Here is a 22,129-nt window from a genome sequence, read left to right on the forward strand (position 1 = left end):
CGCGCGCGACGGGGAGCCCTCGCAAACTTTATTGACCGCTTTGCTCACGAACAGCTAGGTGGGTGTTTCGCCCCGCCCCCTGTGGCGCCTAGGGCCGCCCTGCGCCTTCCTTCCCTAGAGCCCGCGAAAAGGCCAGAGGCTAGAATCTAACTCGTCCCACCCAGAATTCCTGTACATCCGGGTCTCTAGAAATCAAAGAAGAAACGAGCGTGGATAGGGGAGGAGCACGCAACTCAGCCATCAACAAAACTTTATTGCGGGCCGCGGGGGCGAGCTCTGCGGAACAACTTTATTAGGGCCCCCGGCGACGAACAAGAACAAAGCAGAGCTCTTGGGGGCGGAGAGAACGAGGGCGGGAGGAAGGGAGGGGAGGAGTGGGGAGCGGCCCGGCCGGGACTGGCGGGCCGCGGGAGCCGGAGCCGGAGCCGGAGCAGGATCCCGACGTGGCCGCGGGGCCTCCCACCTCCCTTCGCCGTCAAGATGCGGTACAACGAGAAGGAGCTCCAGGCGCTGTCCCGGCAGCCGGCAGAGAAAGCGGCGGAGATCGGGATGCGGGTCCCCAAGAAGGGCAGCGGTGAGAGCGGAGGGGAGGCCGGGCCGGGGCGGGAGGGCGCCCGGGGGGGGGCAGGGACGCCAGCCCCCCAGGGGCTGCCCATCGCTGCCCCCTACAGGAGCCCCCAGGGTGTTCCCGGTGTGCTGAGCCTTCCAGGCCACCAGCCTCAGCCCCTCTCCCCCAAGAACGCACCCCCTCCTGAGCCCGGCCTGCCTGCCCCCCTTGTATGAGTCCCCCAGGGTCGACCTGTGTACAGAGCCCTCCAGGCCACCAGCCTCAGGACCCCCTGTATCCCTCCTGCCTGACTCCCAAGTCACCAGACTGAGCCACCCTGCCACCCCCACTTCCATGTACCCAGTCTCCCAGCGTCAGCCCCACCAGTGAGCATACCTGCCTGACTCCCCTTCACCCTCCCTCCATCTTGTCAGGTTCATATCTACCTGCACAACCTACCAGCTCTTGGACTCGGCTTCCCCCAGACTCAGTCACCCCCGTGTACATTCTCCTAAGATGCTAGCTTCAGCCTCCCCTAACTAAGCCCTCCCCACCTTCATGTAAATCACCTGCCAGGTCCTCCTGAGGTTACCTCCAGTGTCATAGCATCCCCCCTTCATCATCCCCTCTCAGGTTCCCACCAGGATCCTACTCCCTTAGGTACAGCTTCTCGAACTCCATCCAGAGAACCCTTCCTGAGCCCTTCCTTCAGTGCTCCAGTGTTACAACATGCTAGGTTCAAATACTGACTGATATGTGGACCTGTGGCCTCTGGGCAAGTTAATTAACCTTTTAGTTCTGTCATCTGTAAAACTAAAGCATTACACGAGAAAGTCTAAGGTTCCTCCTTGCTCCAAATCATTGATCTAGTTTGTCTGACTTTCTCTTCCTTTAATCTGTTAGCCCCCCCCTTTTCCTTCTGAATCCAGGAAAGTTACCCCAACTTGTATACAGTATTCTAAGCTCCCAAGTCCTTCCAAAGAAAAATCCCCACCTTGATCTAACTACCCTTCTAATCAAACTACTAACGAAGCTTTAAAAATGGAATATAAACATTTGTGGGGAAAAATAATGGTTCCTCAGCTGGCCTTGCAAACACTGCCACCACCCCCTAAACAAATAAAAATGTCAATATCCTGCTAGGTGACCCTATCGTTAGAGCACTGAGCTTGGAATCAGGAGTCGGGAAGACTCATTTTCATGAGTTCCAGTCTGGCCTCAGACACTTACTAGCATTGCGACCCTAGGCTAGTCACTTAACCCTGTCTGTCTCAGTTTCCTCATCTGTAAAATGAACTGGAGAAGGAAATGGCGAACCACTCCAGTATCTTTGGCAAGAAGAGCCCAAAATGGGGTCGTGAAGAGTTGGATATGACTGAAACTACTGGACAGGGCAGCAGCAGTAGCCTCCTGGAGCCACAGTCCCAAACAGGTTTCCACAAAAGTCTAAGCCTCCAAGCTTAGCAAACCCCAGACAGAATCTTACTGTATAACCTCCCTTAGGCTCCCCCAGGCCCTCTGCCCCAGCTGCCCTTTTACAGAGAACCTCCCTGTCTAGCCTCTGTGTAAGGCTGTTCCACCTCAGCCTTTCCAGAGAAAATCCTCTATCCCAGTCCCTCCTTGGCCCTGTCTCCCCACTGTCCATCCCACTCTAGCCCAGGCCTGCCCTCTACCCTGTCCAGATGGTCCTGCTTCCAGCTCTGCTCTGGAATGGGGCTCCTCTTTCTGGAAGGCATTTGTCCTTCGTTTGGACCGTGGCATTATTGATGAGGGTACAGTGGGGGCTCTGACTCAAGGAACTCCCCTGGGTGACTAAAGAAGAGTCAAGTCAACCCCTAAAATAGCTGGTCTCAGTCTTGGACAGATGTACTCTGCACAGATGGGACAGAGAATGGTGCTTCCCTCTTTGGGATGAGAAGGCAGGAATTTGTATTTTTGGATTTTCCCCATGGTATTCCACCTTGTTTTACTTTCCTGTTCTGCCCTCCCATCTCTTTAAACTAGGTCAGATTCTACCCTCCAAGAGTCTATGTGTTTTTCCCAAAGTTTAAAGGTTAGAGAAATTCTAGTAAAGGATGCTGTTATTTTGGAAGGAGCCTGAGGAAAGGGTGGGAAGGCTGAGGGGAGAAGCCTGGTCTCACCTGTGCTCTGGACAGGGGCTCTCTGGGATTTTCATGCAGTGCCCAACTTCCACATTCTCTTTTGATCTCTCCCCCAGTGGTGAAACGGAGGCTCGTGAAGCTGGTGGTGAATTTCCTCTTTTATTTCCGGACAGATGAAGCGGAGGTAGGAGGATTCTGGGCTACGGTCTGTGATAATATAGAATCCCTTCCAAGGGCTTCCCCATCTATGGAGTTTCTAAGCAGGGGGGACCTTTCCACCTAGAGCATTTTGATCTGGAAGAAATCTTAGCAATAATATAATCTAATTCAGAGTGTCAAATATTCAGCCCTCAACACTCCTGAGTGGGGCCCCATCATCCAGATTAAAATATAATTGGGAAATACTGAACAAAATAAATAAAAATATAATAGAACATAGATAATGTTACTATATGGTTTTCTAAGTCAATATGTGACTCAGATGGATTCTTAGGTACACTATTTCTACTTGAGTTTGACACTTCTCCCCCATTTGATAGATGAGGAAACTGAGGCCACAAAGAGTGACTTCACCACCATCCCCCAGTGAGACAGGGATTGAGCTTGAATGTGGTCCCAAGGTCAAGGCTTTTCCCACTGCCGGCTCTTTCTACTCCTCTGGTTATTATTTCATGTGCTACTCACAACACAACCCGGGGAACAGGAAGCTTCAGGCCCCGGAGGTTACATGACAGGCCTAAAGTGTCACAGCCAAGCGATGGCAGAAGAAAGACCTTCAGCCAGTCAGCCAACAAGGATTCGTCTGCTTGGTGACAGGTATTTAGGTTACAAGGACGGAGAAGGAAACAGCAGCTCACATTCTGGTGGGGGAGACAAAAAGTACAGTTAAAATATAACATGAGTAAATGCAAATATATGTGAGGTCGTCAAATGCGTAGTAGTTTGGGAGCGGAGTCCCTGGCATTTGGGGAGATCAGCAAAGGCTTTGTGCAGAAGATGATGATTGAGCTGCATCTTAAGGAAGAGAGGGACTTTTATGGGGCCAGCGTGAGGGAATGCATTCCAAGAAGGGGGCGCTTTCAGTACAAAGCCATGGAGATAGGGGATGGAGAGGTGTGGAGAACAGATAGAGGGCCAGTGTGGCTGAATCACAAGAGTGTGGAAAGGGGAGTCATGTGCAGTAAAACTGAAAATAGAGAGTGGAACCAGGTTATATAGGGCTTTAAAGCTAAATAAAGGAGTTTATGTCGAACAGTAGAGCCACTGGAAGTGGTGAAATAGGGGAATCACATTGGCATTTTAAGGAGAATTACCCTGGCAAACAGTGTGTAGGGTGGAGTGCAGTAGGGAGAGGTTTGAGGCACAGAGTCCAATTAGGGGCTGCTGTAATAATTTTGGAGAGATGTGATGACAGCCTAAATGAGGGGGGTAGGTTATGAGTAGAGAGAACAGATCAGAAAGGAGAGATGTTGTGAAAACAGAAAGGGCAAAATTTGGTAATTGATTAGATATGTGAGATGAGGATGCGTGAGGAGTCCAGGAGGCTGCTGGGAGACTGGAAGGCTGATGGTGTCTTCCACAGACATAGGGAAATTTGGGAAGAGGGGAGGGTTTAGGCCAGGGGCAGGGAACCTGTGGCCTTCTAGGTCCTCAAGTGTGGCCCTTTGACGGAATCCAAACTTCACAGAACAAGTCTCCTTAAGAAAAGGATTTGTTCTGGAGAGCTTGGACTCAGTCAAAAGGCCACACCCAAGGACCTGGAAGGCCACATGTGGCCTCTAGCCCGCAGGTTCCCCACCCCTGTGCTAGGGCAATGAGTTCTTGACATTTGTGTGTTAATGGATCGCTTAGAATAATGTTTTTAAGTATCTGGAAAACCAGGAGAAGAGAGAATACCCAGGAAGAAAGGGTGGTCAGTAGCGTCATATGCAACAGATGGGTCAAGAAGGATGAAGACTGGGGTAGCTAGGTGGCACAGTGGACAGAGCACCCGGCTCTCCAGTCAGGAGGACCTGAGTTCAAATCTGACCTCCGACGCTTGATACTCAGATGCAGATACTTGACACAGATACTCAGACGTTAGCTGTGTGATCCTGGCCAAGTCACTTAACCCCAACTGCCTCACTAAAAAAAAAAGCAATAACCAAAGAAGAATGAGGACTAAGAAAAGGCCGTTGTATTTGCCTTTTTAATCTGTTGCTGTTCAGTCGTTTTCAGTCATGTCCGATTCTTCGTGACCCCTTTTGGGGTTTTCTTGGCAAAGATACTGGAGTGGTTTGCCATTTCTAAATATCATTTTCCAGATGAGGAAACTGAGGCGAACAGGGTTAAGTGACTTGCCCAGGATCACACAGTTAGTAAGTGTCTGAGGCAAGATTTGAACTCAGATCTTTCTAAGTCCAGGCCCAGTACTTCACTGGGCCACCTAACTGTATCTACAGTTTATTGACTGTTGATTCAGCAATTAAGAGATCATTGAGGGGCAGCTAGGTGGCGCAGTGGATAGAGCACTGGCCCTGAAGTCAGGAGGACCTGAGTTCAAATCCGGCCTCAGACCAAACACTTGACACTTACTAGCTGTGTGACCCTGGGCAAGTCACTTAACCCCAATTGCCTCACCAAAAAAAAAAAGAAAGAAAAGAAGAAATCATTGATAAGATTGGAGAGAGCTGTTTCATCTGAGCAATGCGGTCAGAAGCTAGATTAAGAGGTGACTAAGGAGGAGGAGAGAAGAGGAAGTAGAGGTACTAAGTAGACCAATTTTTCATAGTGTTGGAGAAGGAGAGCAAAGATAAGGATGATAGCTTGAGGGTGTGGTAGGATGTGTGAAAGTTTCCTAAGAATGGGGGAACCTTGGCCATGTCTAAAGGGAGTAAGGAAGGAACTGTTGGACATGGAAAGGTTGAAAAATTGAGGGAGAGATGATTGAGGATGAAATCTTCAGTGGGAGACAGGAGGGGCTGGGGTCAAGGGAACATGGAGAGGGGTTGGCCCTGGGAAGGAGAAGGGCCCCCTCTTTGTCCGAGATGGAGGGAGAGGAGGAAGAGAGGGGAAGTGATGTCTAGGGGGTTTCCAGTGAAAAGAGTGGGAGGAGGAGGTGCTTCCATGGCAGTGCAGAAAGTAAAGTAAGAGGCAGGTCCTCATGAGAGAGGGCCAGGGCAGGTGCAGGAGGCCTCTGGGGGGAAGAGAAGACCTGGGAAAGTGGTCAACACTTGTTCCTTTAAACCGTGGGCTAGGGCGAGCTGTCAAGGGTTCTGAAAGTGGAGCTTGTGAACTTGTATGTGTGGGGGGTGGTTGTTTCTTGTTTGTTTTTATAACTATTTCAGCATGGTTGGTTTGCTTTGTCATCCTGTGATTTTTATTTTATTCAGTTAAAAACATCATTTTGCAAAGGGGTTCCAAAGTCTTTACCAGATGACCAAAGACAAAAAACATAACCAAAAAAAGATTGAAATTCCTTGTTTTACATATTTTCGGCTGCTACTGAAGCAGCCCCTTGAAGACAGTTTTGAAAAGTAGGAAGACTTTCCCCAGTGTGCACAGTGAAAATATTTCTGAAAGTACAGGACCCCTGGAAACTTCTCCCCGAAGCTAGATGTTTTTTAACTTATACAGTCTAAAGGTCCACTCAGGGCAGGCTTCCTTGTCTGTCGGGTCGGGTTGGTCCACACCCACCCCAGGTCGGGGGCTGGGCACTTGTGTGTCCTAGAGAAGAGTATCTTTAGCAAAGGGTTCTAGATGCTGCAGCTGGAGCATCGGTGGCCAGCATCCGGTGGTGGAAAGAGCCCTGGACCAGGCTCATAGTACAGATGTGAGCCGGAAGATATCTGAGAAGTCGCCTATTCCAAACCTCTAGTTTTTCCGATGAGGAGACTGAAGCCAGAGAGGTTAAGTGACAGGGAGTAGATGTCCAAAGCAGGATCTGGCCAAGCCAGGCTTTTCATTGCCTTGGGGCTTGCTCTGAGCCACCCTCACACACATAGGCTTTTCTCAGAAGAAATGAGGCTACAATGAAGCATGCCAAGTTCTTCAAGGCCAGTGATAGTCTCACTCATTTTTGTGTGCCCCTCGTCCTGCACCCGGGGATCCTAACATCAGAGGCTTGGTGCTGGAAGGGACCTCAAGGAGGCCCAGCACAGTCAGGTGACCTCCCCAGAGGTAGTCTCTGGGGTGTCTCCCTCCAGATGGAGTGTGACGTTGTAGGAGCACTGCCGTGGGGGAAAGTGAACCTCCCTTTGGGGTTTGGGTCCTGGCCATGTAGTGAGACACTGGTGACATGGGACTTGCTCTACCAAGCCCTCTGTGTCCTAAGTCACCCCAGGCTGCCTCATGGCAGGAGCTTAAAGGGACAGAAAGGAGTCATTGGGAGATGGGGATGATGAGCTTAATTCTATTTCTATCATGATGATGGGTGGGCATTTTTATTTTAGCATTTCCTGGAAGTACCATCTAGAAAATTTCTGACCTGAGGGGACTTTAAAGATGGGGAAATAGGCCAAGAAAAGGGAAATTATTTGCCCAAGGTCCCAGAACAAGGTCATGGTAGTTCTGGTGCTGTCCAGCTCCCGGCTCATTGCTTTTTCCCCACGATCCAAGGCTTCCTTTTTATCTGCTGCATCCCGGCATTCTCGATGAGTCACTGGGATCCAGCCGGGTTCTCCTCTGGGCTCCCTCCCCCCTTCCTTAGGGTAGTTCTAGGTCACTGGAGAAGACTGTTAATCAGTGACTCTGGGGGATGGGCCTGGTACCAGGAAGCCCAAGTCAATGAGTGATCTGCAAGTGTTAAGAACCTGTTGTGTGCTGGGTAGTGTAGCAAAAAGTACACTCAATTTAGAGCTGAAGTCCTAAGTTGGAATCCCAGCTCCATTACCTGCCAGCTGATTGACCCTTCACAAAACCCTCTGGACATAGATTTCCTCTTCTGAAAAATGAGCAGGTGGGGCTAGATGACCTCAAAGGTCCCCTTTACCTCTGAAGAGCTCCAGGAGGGCTGAGTACTGACCCACAGCCCTATTTTCTGGCTCCATCCACCGAGTTCCTTCTCTCCTTCTTAGAATGCCTCCCACTCCCCCTCCCCTTCCTCCCATCCCTGGGCTGTATGACCCTGAGGGTAGAAAGCCAGGCCCATTTTTATTCCACAGTTAATAACCTCTGGTCTGAACCTTTTCACTGGCACTGGGTGGGGCAGATCCAGTCCCTGCCCTGGAGGCCCGGATGGTACTCTGTGACATCAACTGAGGAGTGGCTCCTAGAGCTCCCAGGAGCCTTGCTAGATTGGTAATAAGGTCCTCACCCTGGTTCATAGAGCAGACTGCTGTCTCTCCAAGCCTCAGTGTCTTCATCTGTCACATATGGAAACTAACGACTATGATAGAATAAAAGATCCGTTGAGGCAGAAAACCTGAGTTTGTTCCTGGCTCTGCCACTTCTGTTAGTCTCAGCTTCTCCGTCTCTGGCAGCGCCTGAGGATCGTACCTTACGGGATGTTGGGAGGAAACCTTGAGGCCCTATACAGATGGAATGATTCCTTGTTTTCTTCCTGAATTGTGGGTCCTAAGCCCAGGTACTTAGCTTAGCTTTCTCCTTCCACTGTTCTGTCTTGCCAGCCCATCGGAGCCTTGCTTCTGGAACACTGCCGGATTGCCAAGGAAGAGCCAAGTGGCTTCTCTATCAGTGAGTCTGGAAGGAGGGGTGTTGTTAGACACCAGGGGGATGGAAAGAGAGGGTCCTGGAACCCCCAGTGCCTGCCCCTTTGGCTTCTCAGTCTGATAAATGTGGGGGCAAGAGCAGGGCCAGGGAGGGCCCTCTGTTTCCTGTTGGCCATTCTGGGGTCCCCTAGCACTGTCCCAACTTCAGAAACCTCCTCTGCTCAGGCCTCAGAAAGGGGATGGGCTGGGGCCCCTGGCCCAGCCCAGCATTTCCTTCTCCCACCCCCCCTCACACCTAGCCCTCACACCAGGCCGCTCTGCCTGGGCGGCTTGACCTTGGGATAGCGGAGGCTCCAGCCTGGCTCCTCCCGGCCCTCCTGAGGAACAATTGCCCTTTGTATGCGTGCTCACCTCACCCAGGGCCCTCCCTCTTGTCAAGGTCGGCCTGAGTTCTCAGCCTTGGCCTGCTGCAGCTGGCGTACCCACCTGGCGATCTTGTCTTGTCCCCTTGGCCTAAACCTTTGTAGGGACCCACCTCATTTCCCAGCTGTTGTCGTCAGGAGGGCAAGTAGCTGTTCCCTCCACTTGCCACCTGAGATGATGCCTTTTTTCTGCCACCAGATTTGATTCTTTTGTAGGAGGTACCTAGTCTGATGGCCCACCATACTATAAAGCTGGCCCGACACACAGGCTGGAAGGGGACCGTGGTGTAATGAGGGTGGGGTGGGGAGAGCCAGGGTTCAACATCGGGAATGCCTTGGGCAAATCATCTTCCCTTGTCTGGTGCCCCTGGGATGAGGCCATTGGACTATTATCATTTCCAAGGCCTCTTCTGGCTCTGAAGTCTCTCATCTGAAGACCATTCCCACAGACAGCTGAAATCCTACCTTTTAAGCCTTTCCTTTGGGCCATGCAGTGCCTTTTTCTAGATCCCTTTTTTGCAGTAAAGCTACATTGGAAGGGAAATCTGTGGAGTCCTTCATCCTGTAAGGTGAGTTTAGGCATAGAATCTTAAGAGTTAGAAGTCATCTACCTCAATGTCTATGTAGATTCTGAATTATAATCTGTGACATCTCTGGAATACCACCAGGAACAGGGAGTTCATTGCCCCCCTTAGCCTGCCTGTTCCATAACAGCCACATGAACAGGTTTTTGCTTAGGTTGAGCCAAAATCTGCCTCCTGTTCTTACTCTGTCCTCTGAACCCAAACAGCAAGTCTTTTCTCAGGGACAGCCAGCCACCATCCTTCCCCTAAGTCTTCCTTCCCTTCCTCAGGTTAAACATTCTCGCTTCCATTCATGGCACTTGAACCATCCTGGTCTCATCTCCACAGGGGCCTTTCTGAACAATTATGCCCCAAATTGGACGTGGTGCTCCTGGGAAGGGCAGAAGCCAGAGTATAAAGAAGACCATTGGGTCCCTCCCTGTGGACACGGGATTTCTATTTATGCAGCCTTTTGATCAGTTTTTGAGCACCTCACGCTGCTCTCTCCTAGAATGGGTGGTTCATTAAAATACTAAAGTTTGTCTAGGCGCATCTCCACTATCCTTTACTTTTGAAGTTGATTTTTTCAAACTCACCTATAGGTCTTTTTTCCCTGTTAAATTTCATCTTGTTGATGATGTCTGTCTACAGCATTACTCCGATCTACGAGTCTAGTAACCCTTTCCTTTTTTTTTTCCTCCTCACTTATTATTTATTTATTTTTAGCAGTCTTTTCTTTTTAAATTTTGAGTTCCAAATTCTCCCTCTCCCTCCTTCCCCTCCCTGATCCACAGGGAAGGCAAGCAATATGTTATCAATCGTACATGTGAAATCTAAGCCAAATCATTTAATTTTAAAAAGGAAAGAGAGCGAGAACATTGTACTTCAGTTTGCACTCAGAGCTGCTCGGTTCTCTCTGGAGGTGGATAGTGTTTTTGATCCTTTGGAACTGTTTTGGATCATTGTATTGACCAGAGTAGCCAAGTCTTTTATAGTTGATCATCAGTTTGCTGTTACTGTGCACAGTGATCTCCGGGTTCTTTTTCTAGTAACCCTTTCAAAAATGTTAATGAGATTGGAGTAGAATGGTTTGTCTTTGATGAACCCACCGTGTTGTCTCGCAGGGATGACCATTTCCCTGTCTCACAAATTATCCTTGTAATAAGGAATTCTGGAATTTTGTCAGCTCACCACGTTGTATTTTTTAAGTCTCTACTTCCTCTTATTTTTTGAAAATCAGGCTATTTGCCTATCTCAAGGCCTAGAGCACTCTTCCCATTGTCTGTGACTTCCGAGATGGACAGCAATAGTTCAGTAAGCAAATGCTTTCATTCCTGGGATGCAGTTCATCTGTACTGATGACTTGAATTCATTAAGAGTATCATCTCCCCACTTATCCTGAACTTCAGTTCTGTTTATTTTTGTTCTACCCTTCCCAGTCCAAAGAGTCTGCTTTGTAGGGGAAACAGAACAAAAACAGGAGTGAAGTAGTTGTATCTCACTGTTCTCAAACCATTATCTCCCCAGCTATGAGCATCAGGGGTCGGAGGATGCCAGGAAAGGTCAAGGATCCTATTCCTTCTGTAATCTTCTTGTCTCTATCATAGCTTAAGAAGGCCATTTTTGTTTTCCTCTGCATATATTTACAGAACTATACTGCTGCTCCTGTTTCCTCTTAGTTCCCCATGCTCCATCCTTCATATTTGTCGCTGATGAATATAAGTTCCTTGTTCAACCACATTTGTTTTTAAGCCCTCTTCCCTTCTTCTCTTTTTTGTGGCCAGTTGTGATCGGTTCGCCAGATTGTGGTGTGGGGCCCTTCTCATGCTGAATTACACTTTGAGAGTCACACGCTCACCCTAACTCTTTGAAAGCTGAGCCCTCGAGTCAAGGGCATGAATTAGCATGCCAGCCTGCCATGGTTATCTCCACTTCAAGGACCAGTCCTTGAAAGATGAGAATCAAGTATAGAACAGCCATGTTCCTTGCGTTGTTTCCTCTCTTCCCCAAAAGAGGGGATTGCCATTCAGGCCAGTGAGGCCTCTTCTCAGCAGCTCAGCTGCTTTTCAAGGAGAGAGACCTTTCCATGTCTAGATAGATGAAGGCTCCTGTCATCACCCCTGTCTCTGTGCCTATACTGCAGTCCTGGCTACCACAGAATCCAGATGTTGTGTTTTTCAGGCACTGGGAAGGGGGCAGGAAAATGAAAGTGGGATGGGGCATGTTTTGGGTGGGGGGGCTTCCCCTGGCCACTGGCTTCTGCAGCTGGTTGTCCCAGGGTGGTACCCTGCAGCCGGGGGTTTCCTGTTGGCTCGTCCCCAGCTCCGAAGGCCCTCTCTCTTTTGCCGTACAGGTTTCATTGAGGACCCTGACAGAAAGTACTACTTTGAGTGCAGCAGCGAGGAGCAATGTCAGGAGTGGATTGACGCCCTGAGGAGAGCGAGGTAGGTTTGGGGGAGGAGTGAAGAGACCTCTGGTGTCGAGTTCCTGGTAGACCTCTAGGCTTTGACTAACTTAGTGGGCAGTATGGACTGAGCACTTCCTGTGAACAGGGGATATTCTGAAGGAGGGGAACTGGGGGGCAGGAAAGGAGGGGAGGAGTGTCCCCAGTCTGAGGGGAGCAGACAGGCAGACGTAGGCTAAAGATTTGTGTCCTCTGGGCACCTTTCCCTCCGAGACTGCCTGATGTTGGCTGATTGAGGATGCCTCGATGCCTCATGGAGGTATGTGGACACTGGCATTTCCCTTTCTGGTATTAGGGCATCCTCTTCCATTAAGGAATACACAGCCTCCCTGACTCCCCTTCTTTGTGCTTCTCACTTCCCAGCTATGAGTTCATGCGGAGAAGTCTCATCTTTTATAGGAATGAGATCCAGAAGATGACGGGAAAGGTGAATATTCCAGGAAAGGACCTCATCCTCTTGATGTTTCTTTTTTTGTTTTTTAGGTAATTGGGGTTAAGTGACTTGCCCAGGGTCACACAGCTAATAAGTGTCAAGTGTTTGGTCTGAGGCCGGATTGGAACTCAGGTCCTCCTGACTTCAGGGCCGGTGCTCTATCCACTGTGCCACCTAGCTGCCCCCTCATTCTCTTGAGATCCAGGTTTCTGATACACCTGGATCCTAGTTGTGAGGTCAGGGGTTTAAGGCCTTCTTGAAATAGTGGGGATGGGATAACCTGAGGGACAAAGGTCCTGGCTCCTCAGGCCCAGAGGAGGGGCTCTGCTCCTGGACACAGTCATGATCACCTTTGTCTAGGTTCTGGCAAACCTGCGTCGCCTCAGTGTTCTCCCACCCCCTTACTCCTGGAGCCTGTTTTACCACCCTGACGATTCCAGCAACCTCAGTCCCCTTTATAGACTATTTCTGAAAGTTTATTTTGGCTTTCATTTACAAAGGGGAAACTGACAGTGAAATTTCTAACTCCATCCTCCCCCCACCCTCATCCCCATACCCAGGCCTGGCATGGTGAGAAATGCCTTCTGCCCCTCACAGCTGGGCCTATGGAGTAGAGCTCTGGGGGTGCTCTTTCAAGACTCTTTTCTCCCTGCTCAGGACCCCTTGGAGCAGTACGGTATCTCTGAGGAGGCCAGGTTCCAGCTGAACACGCACCAGGCATGACCATCTCTTCTAAGAAAGAAGTCTGCCTTGCTCCACTCCCTGCCAGTGTTCGCCCCAGTGACTATTGGGGGGTTGGGGGGTAGGGAAGGGGGGGGACAGGAGAAGAAAGGATTTACAGGCCTCGGGCCTTCTACAGCAGAAGACCTTACCCTGGGACTGGCAATGGGCTGCCTGGATTGTTTCAACAAGATCTGGGCCCAGAGGAGGGAAGGGAATGAAATGTAGTTTTTCTTCTCGGGTTGAAAAAGGTAACCAAGGCCTAGAGGTAGGGCTCCTTCAAGCAGCCTTCACTGGAGTCGGGCAGGGCAGAGTGCTCCCCAGGCTTGAGGGCTTGTAGCTGGGGTCTTGAAGGAAGGGATGGGGCCGAGCACCAGTCTCCTTGGACAACGTTTCCATGGCCTTTGTAGGTGAATGCAGACAGTGTGGAAGGGGGAAGGAAGCCATTAATGAGCTTGGTGCTGCTGTGGAAGTTGTCCTTCAAGTCCTGGTTTGTAAAGGCCCCTTCCATCCCTTCTCAGGATAAGTCGGCTTTCCTCTTATCCCCTGGCCCTAGCAGCTACTGTACTGCATCAGTGGTGTGGCCCCGGATAAGTCATTTGCCCATCTATAAAGGGAGGGTGGACTAGCTAGTCTCTTCTGAGTTGTCATGCCAGTTGGGTCAGAACTGTGAGAGGAAAGGGTAGGGCAGACCTAGAAATGTCTCTTGGGATGTTGGGGGCTACCCTCTACCCTGGAAGCTGGTTTCTATACAGTCTCAGTCGAGCCTCCGCTAACCCTGTTGGGGCAGCCGAATTCCTCATTTCTGACATAGCCAGAAACTTAGAAGGGGATGCTACAGTTTGAGCAAAGTAAACAAGTCCTGTTTTGGCCTCTGGCCTCATAAGCCAATGGGGTGAGGGTGATCAAGGGAGCAGGTGCGAGAGAACCCACCCTGGGATTTCATTACCCAGACCTGCCTGAAGATGGCCTTGAGCCAGAAGATGCTGGCCCCTGCCTGAGCTTTTTTGGCAACAGAGGCTCTGGACTTCTGTTTCCCTACCTACTTGAATGTATGCTACTAGATGATGCTGTGAATGGCTTGGGGGGAGGGGGGTGGTGCAAACCCCACGTGATTGTGGAGTCTGCTTCTGGGTGCTGTCCAGCTACGGAAAGCTCTCCTTTTCATTTCTGCTTCTGTCCCGTCAAGGAAGTGGTTCTGCAGGTACTGTCCTAGGGAGGGTCTTGTGGATTTGAAATAAATGTCTCTTTTGTCAAGACACCTCTGTGAGACTCCTCTTTGGTAGGACAAAAGCAACAGACTCCTAGGGAGGAGGCAAGCTTGGGCCTCTTCCCTTTCCCAGGACTCCGTGAGCAGCCACAAGTAATCTAGCTGGCCTCTTCACACCTCCCTGGAGAGGAAGCACAGTCCAAGCCGAATGAGAGCAGAGACTCCAGCAAACTTTCCTCCACCCCAGACAAAAAGAGGAGATTTAGGAAACCCCTTTGCCTGTGTAGGGCCTGGGTCAGGACAGGGTCAGTGCCTGGAAGACCCGAAGGTGGAAAATAAAATGTGAGGGCAACACCCAACCCATGGTCAGTGTCCCTAGTGAGGGAAGCATGACCCCCACTCCTCACCCCCTCAGCTCTGCCAGATGGGCTTCCTACCTTCCACCCCAGTCTTCATTTGCATTTCTTCCAGGGGAAGAGGTGGGATTTGGCTTCAGTCTTTTTTATGGCTCTTAGGGGCTGCTAGATTTTTAACTGGTGCCAGGACATCCAGAGACAGGCTATAATGAAGTACTGGACTTGGTGAGTTGAGAAGCAGCCCAAGGAGAGAGGCCAGGGTGGCTCCAATTCCCGTCCCCCAAAAGACACTGTGTATCTGATGGCCTGAGGTCCCTCCTAGCTTTGGAGGTGCTTTTTTTTAAAATATAAATTCCTCCATCATTTTATTTTATTTTTTGGGAAGCAATCAGGATTAAGTGACTGGCCCAGGGTCACACAGCTAGTTGAGTATCACGTGTCTGAGGCCACATTTGAACTCAGGTCCTGCCGACTCCAAGGCCGGTTCTCTATCCACTGCGCCAACCTAGTTGCCCCAAGCAATAACACTGTAAATATTAACATATGAATCTGTGATATGAAAAGGAGCCATTACTTATCCTATCATCTAACTTTAATACTGAATAAAAGTTCCCATTAAAAACAGATACAAGTGAAAATAAATATTTTTATTTGAGTCTAGGGGTGGAAATGGAGAATGTTATGGATTTCCCATAGGAAAGGATGCTTAAACCAACAGCCTCAAGGGGGAAGCAACACAGCGATACACACATTTAAAATACAGATTTTAATATAAAGGCAAACTTAAAAGCATCTTCTCAATTACAAATTAAGATAGAAGGAACTGAAATAGAAGGGAAAACCTTTTAAATTCTGAACTGTGAAGAATTAATTACAAGCATGAGAGGGAAAAGGATTAGGATTAACTATTTCCTACTAAAAATGAACGGAATGACAATGTATTGACATAAATTAAGGGAAACAATTTGAATTTTAAATAAGTCACAAATTCATAGGCTAAAGCATATAAACTAATTCCTATTGACTAGGAAACATCCCATAGCACATGTCCTAAGCAAGATGTAGGGGTGTGGGGGTGTGTGGGGATGTGTTTTTTAATCCATTCTGGGGAAGGGACTGTTTTAGTTGTTAAAAGTTTAACAAATCAATATGCGAGCAAAGTAATTTCATGACCTGCTTCATGTCCCTGAACGACCCCTCTGCTCTCCAACAGCTCTAAATCCCATGCATAAAAGCCAAAGTTGACCATTTTAGCTAAACGGATTGCAAACCCCAAATTCTCTCCTGAGCTAAAGATCTATTCCTCCCTTCCCCCCGTCTCTTAAAAAGCACCTTTATGAAAGGCTAATCTCAGTGAAGCATACAGGTGTACCTTAGAGTCAGTCACAGGGCAACCTGAAGGGTTAATCATGTTCAATTATACATTATAATTATTTGTCAGCATTTAAAGTGACACACACATATTTTTTCTTCAAGGAATGAAAAAAAAATTTTCAATCCCTAAAGAATTTCACAAATGCCATATACTGAGAGTATAATTCCATTTAATCTCAGGTGTTACGTTCTGGTAGCCACAGTACTATCTTGTACTGCAGTAGTCAAGTCAATGTGTGTGTGTATGTGTGTGTGCATACAGGTTTGGTTTTTTTTTAATGAAGAAAGTATGAACAAAAATGGCACAAAACAGTAATTCATCCGACATGTTTGTGAAACACAGCCAGCCACCATTCCAAAGACTGTGCGGTGTGGAGCACAGAAGGACTCTCCAACTCTTACTTAAGGTGTCTCTGACTGTCCCTCTAAGCCTCCTGCTGGGGAGGGCAGAGATATCACCTAACAGCTTCTGGCCAAGAGGAGGTGGGGAAGGACCCAGGAGAGGAAGGAAGGTGCCTGGGTCACCGAGGTTGGAGACAAGTGCCAAAACCTTGAAATTTGAACATGCTCCTTCACCTAGGAGGCCACAAGGAAGACAAACAACAGGCCTACTTCATGCAGAATGGGATTGGGTGATCTCCAACTCATCTATCCATAGCACACGTAGCACCTGGGAGCAAGGAGAGCACCAACTTCACTGGAAGGAGAGAGGGAACAATTTCCCTCTTGAATATTAAGTTTGTTTGTTTGTTAAAAGCTGATAAATAGCACCATCTCAAAATTGGTCTTTTGCTCTACAGCACAAATCAAGTGTGTAAGCTCCCTAAAGGGTCAAACCAGTCCTGTTCCCCACCCCCAAGGTGAGGGGGAGGGCCCCTCCAGTTGTGCCAGAGAACAAGCATCCAGGCTCCCAGTGCCCTGCGGTCACAGCGAACTGCCTCTGGCTACTCCAACATGCCAGGCCTTCACAGGGAGCAGTCACCCTCTGGCAACTCACTGGAGGGTGAGCAGAAAGGGGGGGGGGGAAGAGGCACTCCTACCAACTCGACACGCCCTCCCCATCCAGCAGGCTGCAATATTAGACCAAGTCTTTTGGGACAGTCTGCTAGGTTTTGGAAGGAGCACTCCCGTGCTGCTTGCCCTCCCCGAGCCCAACTGCATCCATACCCACGGGACCTTGTTCAAGGCCTGCTGAAGCTCAAAATCTCCAATCTTTACCAACTTATGGGAAACCCTTCCAGTGACTACTGAAGGTGAAAACAGACAAAGGAAATCTTCAGAGAACATATTCAAGGGGAAATTACTAGGAGCACTAGGAATGGCTCTGAAAGTGTCGAATATATATATGAATATATGAGAGCACCCAATGCAGGAATGCCTTTAACTGCATGCTCAAAGGGAGCTAAGACCCCTCTCAACACAGACTCCAGGGCAGCTGACAAAGCCAGCCACCCTTCATTCCTGCTCAATAATTTAATCTCGTGGGGGAGGGGAGAGACAGCGATGGATCAGAATCTTCCATTTTTCAGGCCTCTCTTGTCCCACTGGACACACCTGTTACTCTGGGCCTATTCACTCAACATTCATGGGTTTGCATCGGCCTCCTATTTCCCCTTAAAGAGCAGAGAGAGGAAGAGCACCGGGAAACACATTCTGTCACTCCATCATCACCTGAGCTGGCTCAGCACCACCATCCCTCAAAGAGCCTCTCGGCATCTTTAAGCTCTTAGAATGTACAGGTTCTCATCAAATAGTGCCCACCCCCTCCATAAACTCGGGGGGAGGGCAAGTGTTCTGAACTGGAGGGAAGAGCCAACACGGCCACTGTCACATTCTTTTAAACCACCCACCACTGGGGAGGACCCAGCAAAACCGGACTTGATCAGTGAGGGGGTTTACAAGGTTGCTTTCTAAAGAGCATTTATTAATTTAGATGTGAATTAACTGACATTCTGAGGATCTGAAAGTTATGGGAATACAAGATACAATTTTAATGGTTTCATTTCCTATTTTAAACTAGTTCCTGAGAAAAGAAAGATGAAGCCTGTGTCTTGCCCAGACACCTGCATGAGGTTCAGGGGAAGGTTCCAGCTGACAAGGGAATCCATCTAGACTAGGCGTATGGGAGCTGTTCTGAAGGGGTCTGTCATAAAGCCTAGAATCACTGCAGAAAACAGCCTTTCTAGCCCCACATTTTTTTACCTCTGTGGCTGCCTCTGGGAAATCCCAACAGGAGAGTTTCCTTTTTTCCTCCCAGAAACAGCTTCATTCAATTCACCCTCAGGCCGTGAAGCCTAAATTAAAGCTGTCCACAGGTAAAGCATCCTTCCTGTCCTCCTTCCCCTACTCCTCAGCAACCTCCCAACATCTACACTTGGGCATGAGGTCTCAGTAAAAACAAAGGCTAACGGCAAAGATGCCCTGGGTGCTGAACGATCAGACTCGATGCTTTCAGTACTTCGATGTCCCAAGCCCCAAAGGCTTTCTGTAGTAGCCTTTAAAAAACAAACCATTCTCAAGGCCATCAACATGTGGGCTGATCATCTGACCAGAACTGCTCCCGGGATTCTGTACGCAAAGGCGGCCAGGGAAGAGGGATGGCAGGGAGAGCTAGGGGTGGCAAAGACCAGACAACCAGCTACCTGAGCAACTCCAAGGGCCCTCACCTTTCATCCAGAAACACTGCTACATTCACTAATAACTGGATTTGCCAAAGTCTCACACTTAATTCTAGCCACCAGTTGGACTCCAACACGGGAACCTTTTTGATCTGCCCCCAGATCCTGACTACCCTCAGTCTTGAGCTATTCTGGGCAACGATGAAGTAGCTGTCCTTATCTTGAATCCCAATGTACCAACCACAAGGAATGCTAATGGCCTCATCATTTTACATTGCCCTCCCTTCTCCAAGCCCACATCCACCACTTTTAACAAGACACCAGTTCTATCTATAATGTCAAGAGACAGCACAATGAGGTTGCCCTCAACTCAACCTGAGGACAGTCATTTCTTGTGAGTTTCCCCGAGCCTCAGGGCTCCAAAGACTCGCATCCAAGTTTGGGCTTCCACAGAACCTGTGCTAGGGGATTCGCCTCTCTGGTGGTCAGGAGTTACTAGGCTTCATTTCATGACTTCCTGGATTCCAGGGAATATTCCCAGCTTCTACTAGAAGCTACTGCCCTTGTGAGTTATCTTCTCCAGCTCCTCCTCCACTCACTTCTTCCCAACAGTCCGACTCAACCTGCTCACTTTTGCTGAGTACCGACAATGAAACCTTCACGTCCCTGTGGCTCAGTGCAGGAATGGGGGGTGAGGGGGAGACGAGGGTTGAAGAACAGGGAGAATCACCAGCTGGGGAAATTCTGTAGCAGAGGCTGAAGCTTGGAATACCTAATCCAGCAACTGGATTCTAAATACAATTCTACACTGAGAACATTCCCAGACACGGCCTGCTGGGTTGTAGGCAATAACCTGATTCAGAGAGACACAAATAAGAAGAAATATTATCAAGATTAGGCATTTAATTCATTACCAATTAACTGATGAAGCCTAACACGATGCAGCCAAGCAGAAGAAATCAATCAAGGTAGGTAAGAACAGCTGAGGAAGAAACGTGTTTCTCCATCCCAGGTCTGTGTGTGAAAATAGGATGCTTTAGTAAGTTTTGCAGGAATGGATCCAAGGAGGCCAAAAGGCTTCAAAAGCCTCTGCCCGCCATGACTGAACACTTGCTTAGGCAGGGGTACATTGGGTCTAGTCGACATACTACTGCAATTCATGGTTATTGCCATTTCCTATCTGAGTACTTGGTCCAATCCATGATACCTAGTCTCAAAATGAGAAGCTTAAAAATGGAACCCATACCCTTTTTTGTGCACTTGAATAAATAAAAATGTTTTGTAATTTTTTTCCTCTCTTTTTTTAAAAGTTTACTGTGCATTATACAATCTAAAAATAAATGAAATCAAGTATATGAAATTTATAAATTTTCATCATATCTCTATAAAATACTGTCACTTCCATAGCGTGACACTTTTCTGTACACAGAACACCAGGTCACAAGACAACTAATCTGTCGCCACATCCTCAGATCGGTGCGTAATAAGATAGTTGTGTGGGATTTGTGTGTGTATGTGTGTGTGTTTGTGTGTATGTGAGAGAACTACCATTTAAACCTACTGAAAAGCAAAGAAATACAAAAGCAAATGCACTTAGTACAAAGGCCAAGCCATCTGGGGGTCAAGTATCAAAAAATTACTAACAAAATACAGAGTACTTTGAACAAAAACAACAAAAGCTGAGAAATCAAAGGTTGCCCCAGCTTAGGAATTAATGTCCAATGTTGCCATGAAGAATTAAAATGGGCCTGACCAACACCAGTAATTATGCACCCTGTTCATATGCCAATGACATCCCCAAAATAAAGGGCTAAAAGAATTAACAGTATAGCAGGTAAAATTCACAGTGACAGGGGAACTCAGTGATGAGGGCATGTGTGGGGGACAAGGAAAACATTAAATGGAACTAGCTTTAAGGTATTCTCAGTTCACGATGAACTGTTTGGTGGGATGGTCACAAGGACTAAAGACCAGGCGGCCTACCAGCTGGTTGAGAAGGTGGAAAACAGTGGTCAAACATACATAGTTGCTTAAAGGAGTTGTTTTTAAAAACAAAAACAAACAAATAAAAACCACCAAGGCCCCAAACCCACACATCAACTTTTTTGCCCTCACTTCTTCAGGACAGGTAAAGCCTTTGGTAAATGAACAGAGTGACTTCAATAAATAAAGCAGACTTTCCCAAGAACTATATTTGGCATTGGTCAACCCTCGAAAGTCAGCACCAAGGAGAACTACAGAGGCACAGTTCTGATGGATGAAATAGCACCGAGAACAAGCTGTTGACGTCTCTGCTGGTGTGCCAGTCCTTATATATATCTTATTTATTTATATATATTCTTATATATAGTTATTTATATCTTCTTAATAAGTTGCCTTTTATGACTTAGATGGAATAAAATAAGTCAAAATTGTTTTTACTTTTTAAAAAATGATAAATACTTTATCTAAAACTATCAACAATACAAACTGGAGCCTTTAAGTCATTTCTTCTGCAGTTTTTTTTTTTAAACTCCGATTCACAGTAGAATATTCTTTACTCTTCGTACTTAAAAAATCTTTTTGTTTACGTTGTCATCCAGTAGTTTGTGAGCTGAAACCCTTGCAGGCCAGGTGAGCACCTTTCAGTGGAAGCTGAGTGAGTTGGTCCACGATGTCCTTGCATAGGTCACACGGGGTTGAGGTAGAAATCCTAGTTACCTGGAAGAAGACAACCAGGGAGGGAGAGAGAGCAAGCCAAGAATCAAAAATCTAGCCCATCATTTTCTAACATTAGGTTTGCCAGGGAAGTCAAAATACTCCTATAAAAAAGTATACCACAGTAACCTTTTGGGGGATTGTGCATGGTAAAATGAACAAAAATTTCATTTTCTAGAATCAGAGTGGAAGCAAATGGAAAGGAAACTGAGGCCACAGAAGATTAAGTGACTATCCCTTTTTACTTAATGGAACAAGGTACTGAATCTGGGAGACCTCATGCTCACATAAGCCTTCAGCCTTCAGGGAACAGAGAACTGAGCTGACAAACCCCGTTCCTTCGCAAACAACCATTACTGGAATAGTCCCCAAACCTCTGAGAGTGAGCAGGTAGGAGCAGGGCTAGAAAGTTACACTTGTCCTGCCCTCCCCAGGGAAGCATCAGCTTCCGTGAAAAGGCTTGGCTAGAAACTGAGAGCTCCCACCGTGGAGCCAGGCGCTGCCTTTATAGGACTGGACAATATCTGGGAAGCCCCTCTCTGTGTGTGCCCCTGCCTCCTCATCTGGGAAAGGACCACGTAAAGACAAAACAAGAAACACAGCAACAGGCAGAAGACACTGTCTTCTCCCTCTGGGGATTCTCTGCCAACCAGCTCTTATTTTTTAAGGATGGTGTTTCAGTTCCTCCGGATGACGGGTGTCAGGGAGAGCGAGCAGCGAATGCAGCACTGCAGCAGCAATAGCAGCTAGCTCAACGAAGCAGAAGCACAGCCCCCGTCCCAGGCTGCCCAGGCTCAGTCAGATCCTACACTGGTTTGCTTCCAGGTGACCGTCTCCTACAGAACTGTGACAACCGTGACGGACAGTCACAGCAGGAGCTTCAAGTTAAGTAGCAGTCATTCTCAAAACACCTACAATGCCAACAGAACTAAAACCACAAATGAGAATAATACCACGCTTCATTTATCGAGCACC

The 22,129-nt window shown here is 48.1% G+C and overlaps 2 protein-coding genes across 8 annotated transcripts in view; one reads left to right on the plus strand and one right to left on the minus strand.

Moving 5' to 3' along the window:
- Positions 1–223: 223 nt before the first annotated feature.
- On the plus strand, positions 224–14,156 carry PLEKHJ1 (pleckstrin homology domain containing J1). Of its 3 annotated transcripts, none has more exons than XM_021008825.2 (6): positions 224–574; positions 2,766–2,833; positions 8,256–8,322; positions 11,636–11,726; positions 12,110–12,229; positions 12,837–14,156. In XM_021008825.2, the coding sequence occupies exons 1-6, from the start codon at positions 481–483 to the stop codon at positions 12,883–12,885; spliced, it is 489 nt and encodes a 162-aa protein (XP_020864484.1). In that variant the 5' UTR covers positions 224–480; the 3' UTR covers positions 12,886–14,156. The 3 variants fall into 3 exon arrangements, with proteins under 3 accessions (XP_020864484.1, XP_020864485.1, XP_020864486.1); XM_021008826.2 differs by having other exon boundaries at positions 12,110–12,173; XM_021008827.2 differs by lacking the exon at positions 12,110–12,229.
- Positions 14,157–15,091: 935 nt separating this feature from the next.
- Positions 15,092–22,129, minus strand: part of DOT1L (DOT1 like histone lysine methyltransferase) — a 114,989-nt gene continuing 107,951 nt past the window's right edge. For all 5 annotated transcript variants that reach the window (XM_021009100.2, XM_021009103.2, XM_021009102.2 and 2 more), the window contains one exon: positions 15,092–21,157. Coding sequence is in view for 1 of the 5 variants with exons in the window: in XM_021009104.2 (XP_020864763.1) it covers positions 21,150–21,157 (8 nt within the window). In the remaining 4 variants the exon portion in view is untranslated. The remainder of the gene's footprint in view (positions 21,158–22,129) is intronic.

This window comes from Phascolarctos cinereus, unplaced genomic scaffold, assembly GCF_003287225.1.
Source record: "Phascolarctos cinereus isolate Bilbo 61053 unplaced genomic scaffold, phaCin_HiC Scaffold_4;HRSCAF=312, whole genome shotgun sequence".
NCBI lineage: Eukaryota > Metazoa > Chordata > Mammalia > Diprotodontia > Phascolarctidae > Phascolarctos > Phascolarctos cinereus.

Bases quoted from the DNA above. Each gene is read 5' to 3' on its own strand.
- PLEKHJ1 (XM_021008825.2), top strand. From the start codon at position 481: ATGCGGTACAACGAGAAGGAGCTCCAGGCGCTGTCCCGGCAGCCGGCA. The intron at 8,323-11,635 runs GTGAGTCTGGAA...TTTGCCGTACAG, and splicing joins GCCAAGTGGCTTCTCTATCA to GTTTCATTGAGGACCCTGAC. The intron at 11,727-12,109 runs GTAGGTTTGGGG...CTCACTTCCCAG, and splicing joins GACGCCCTGAGGAGAGCGAG to CTATGAGTTCATGCGGAGAA.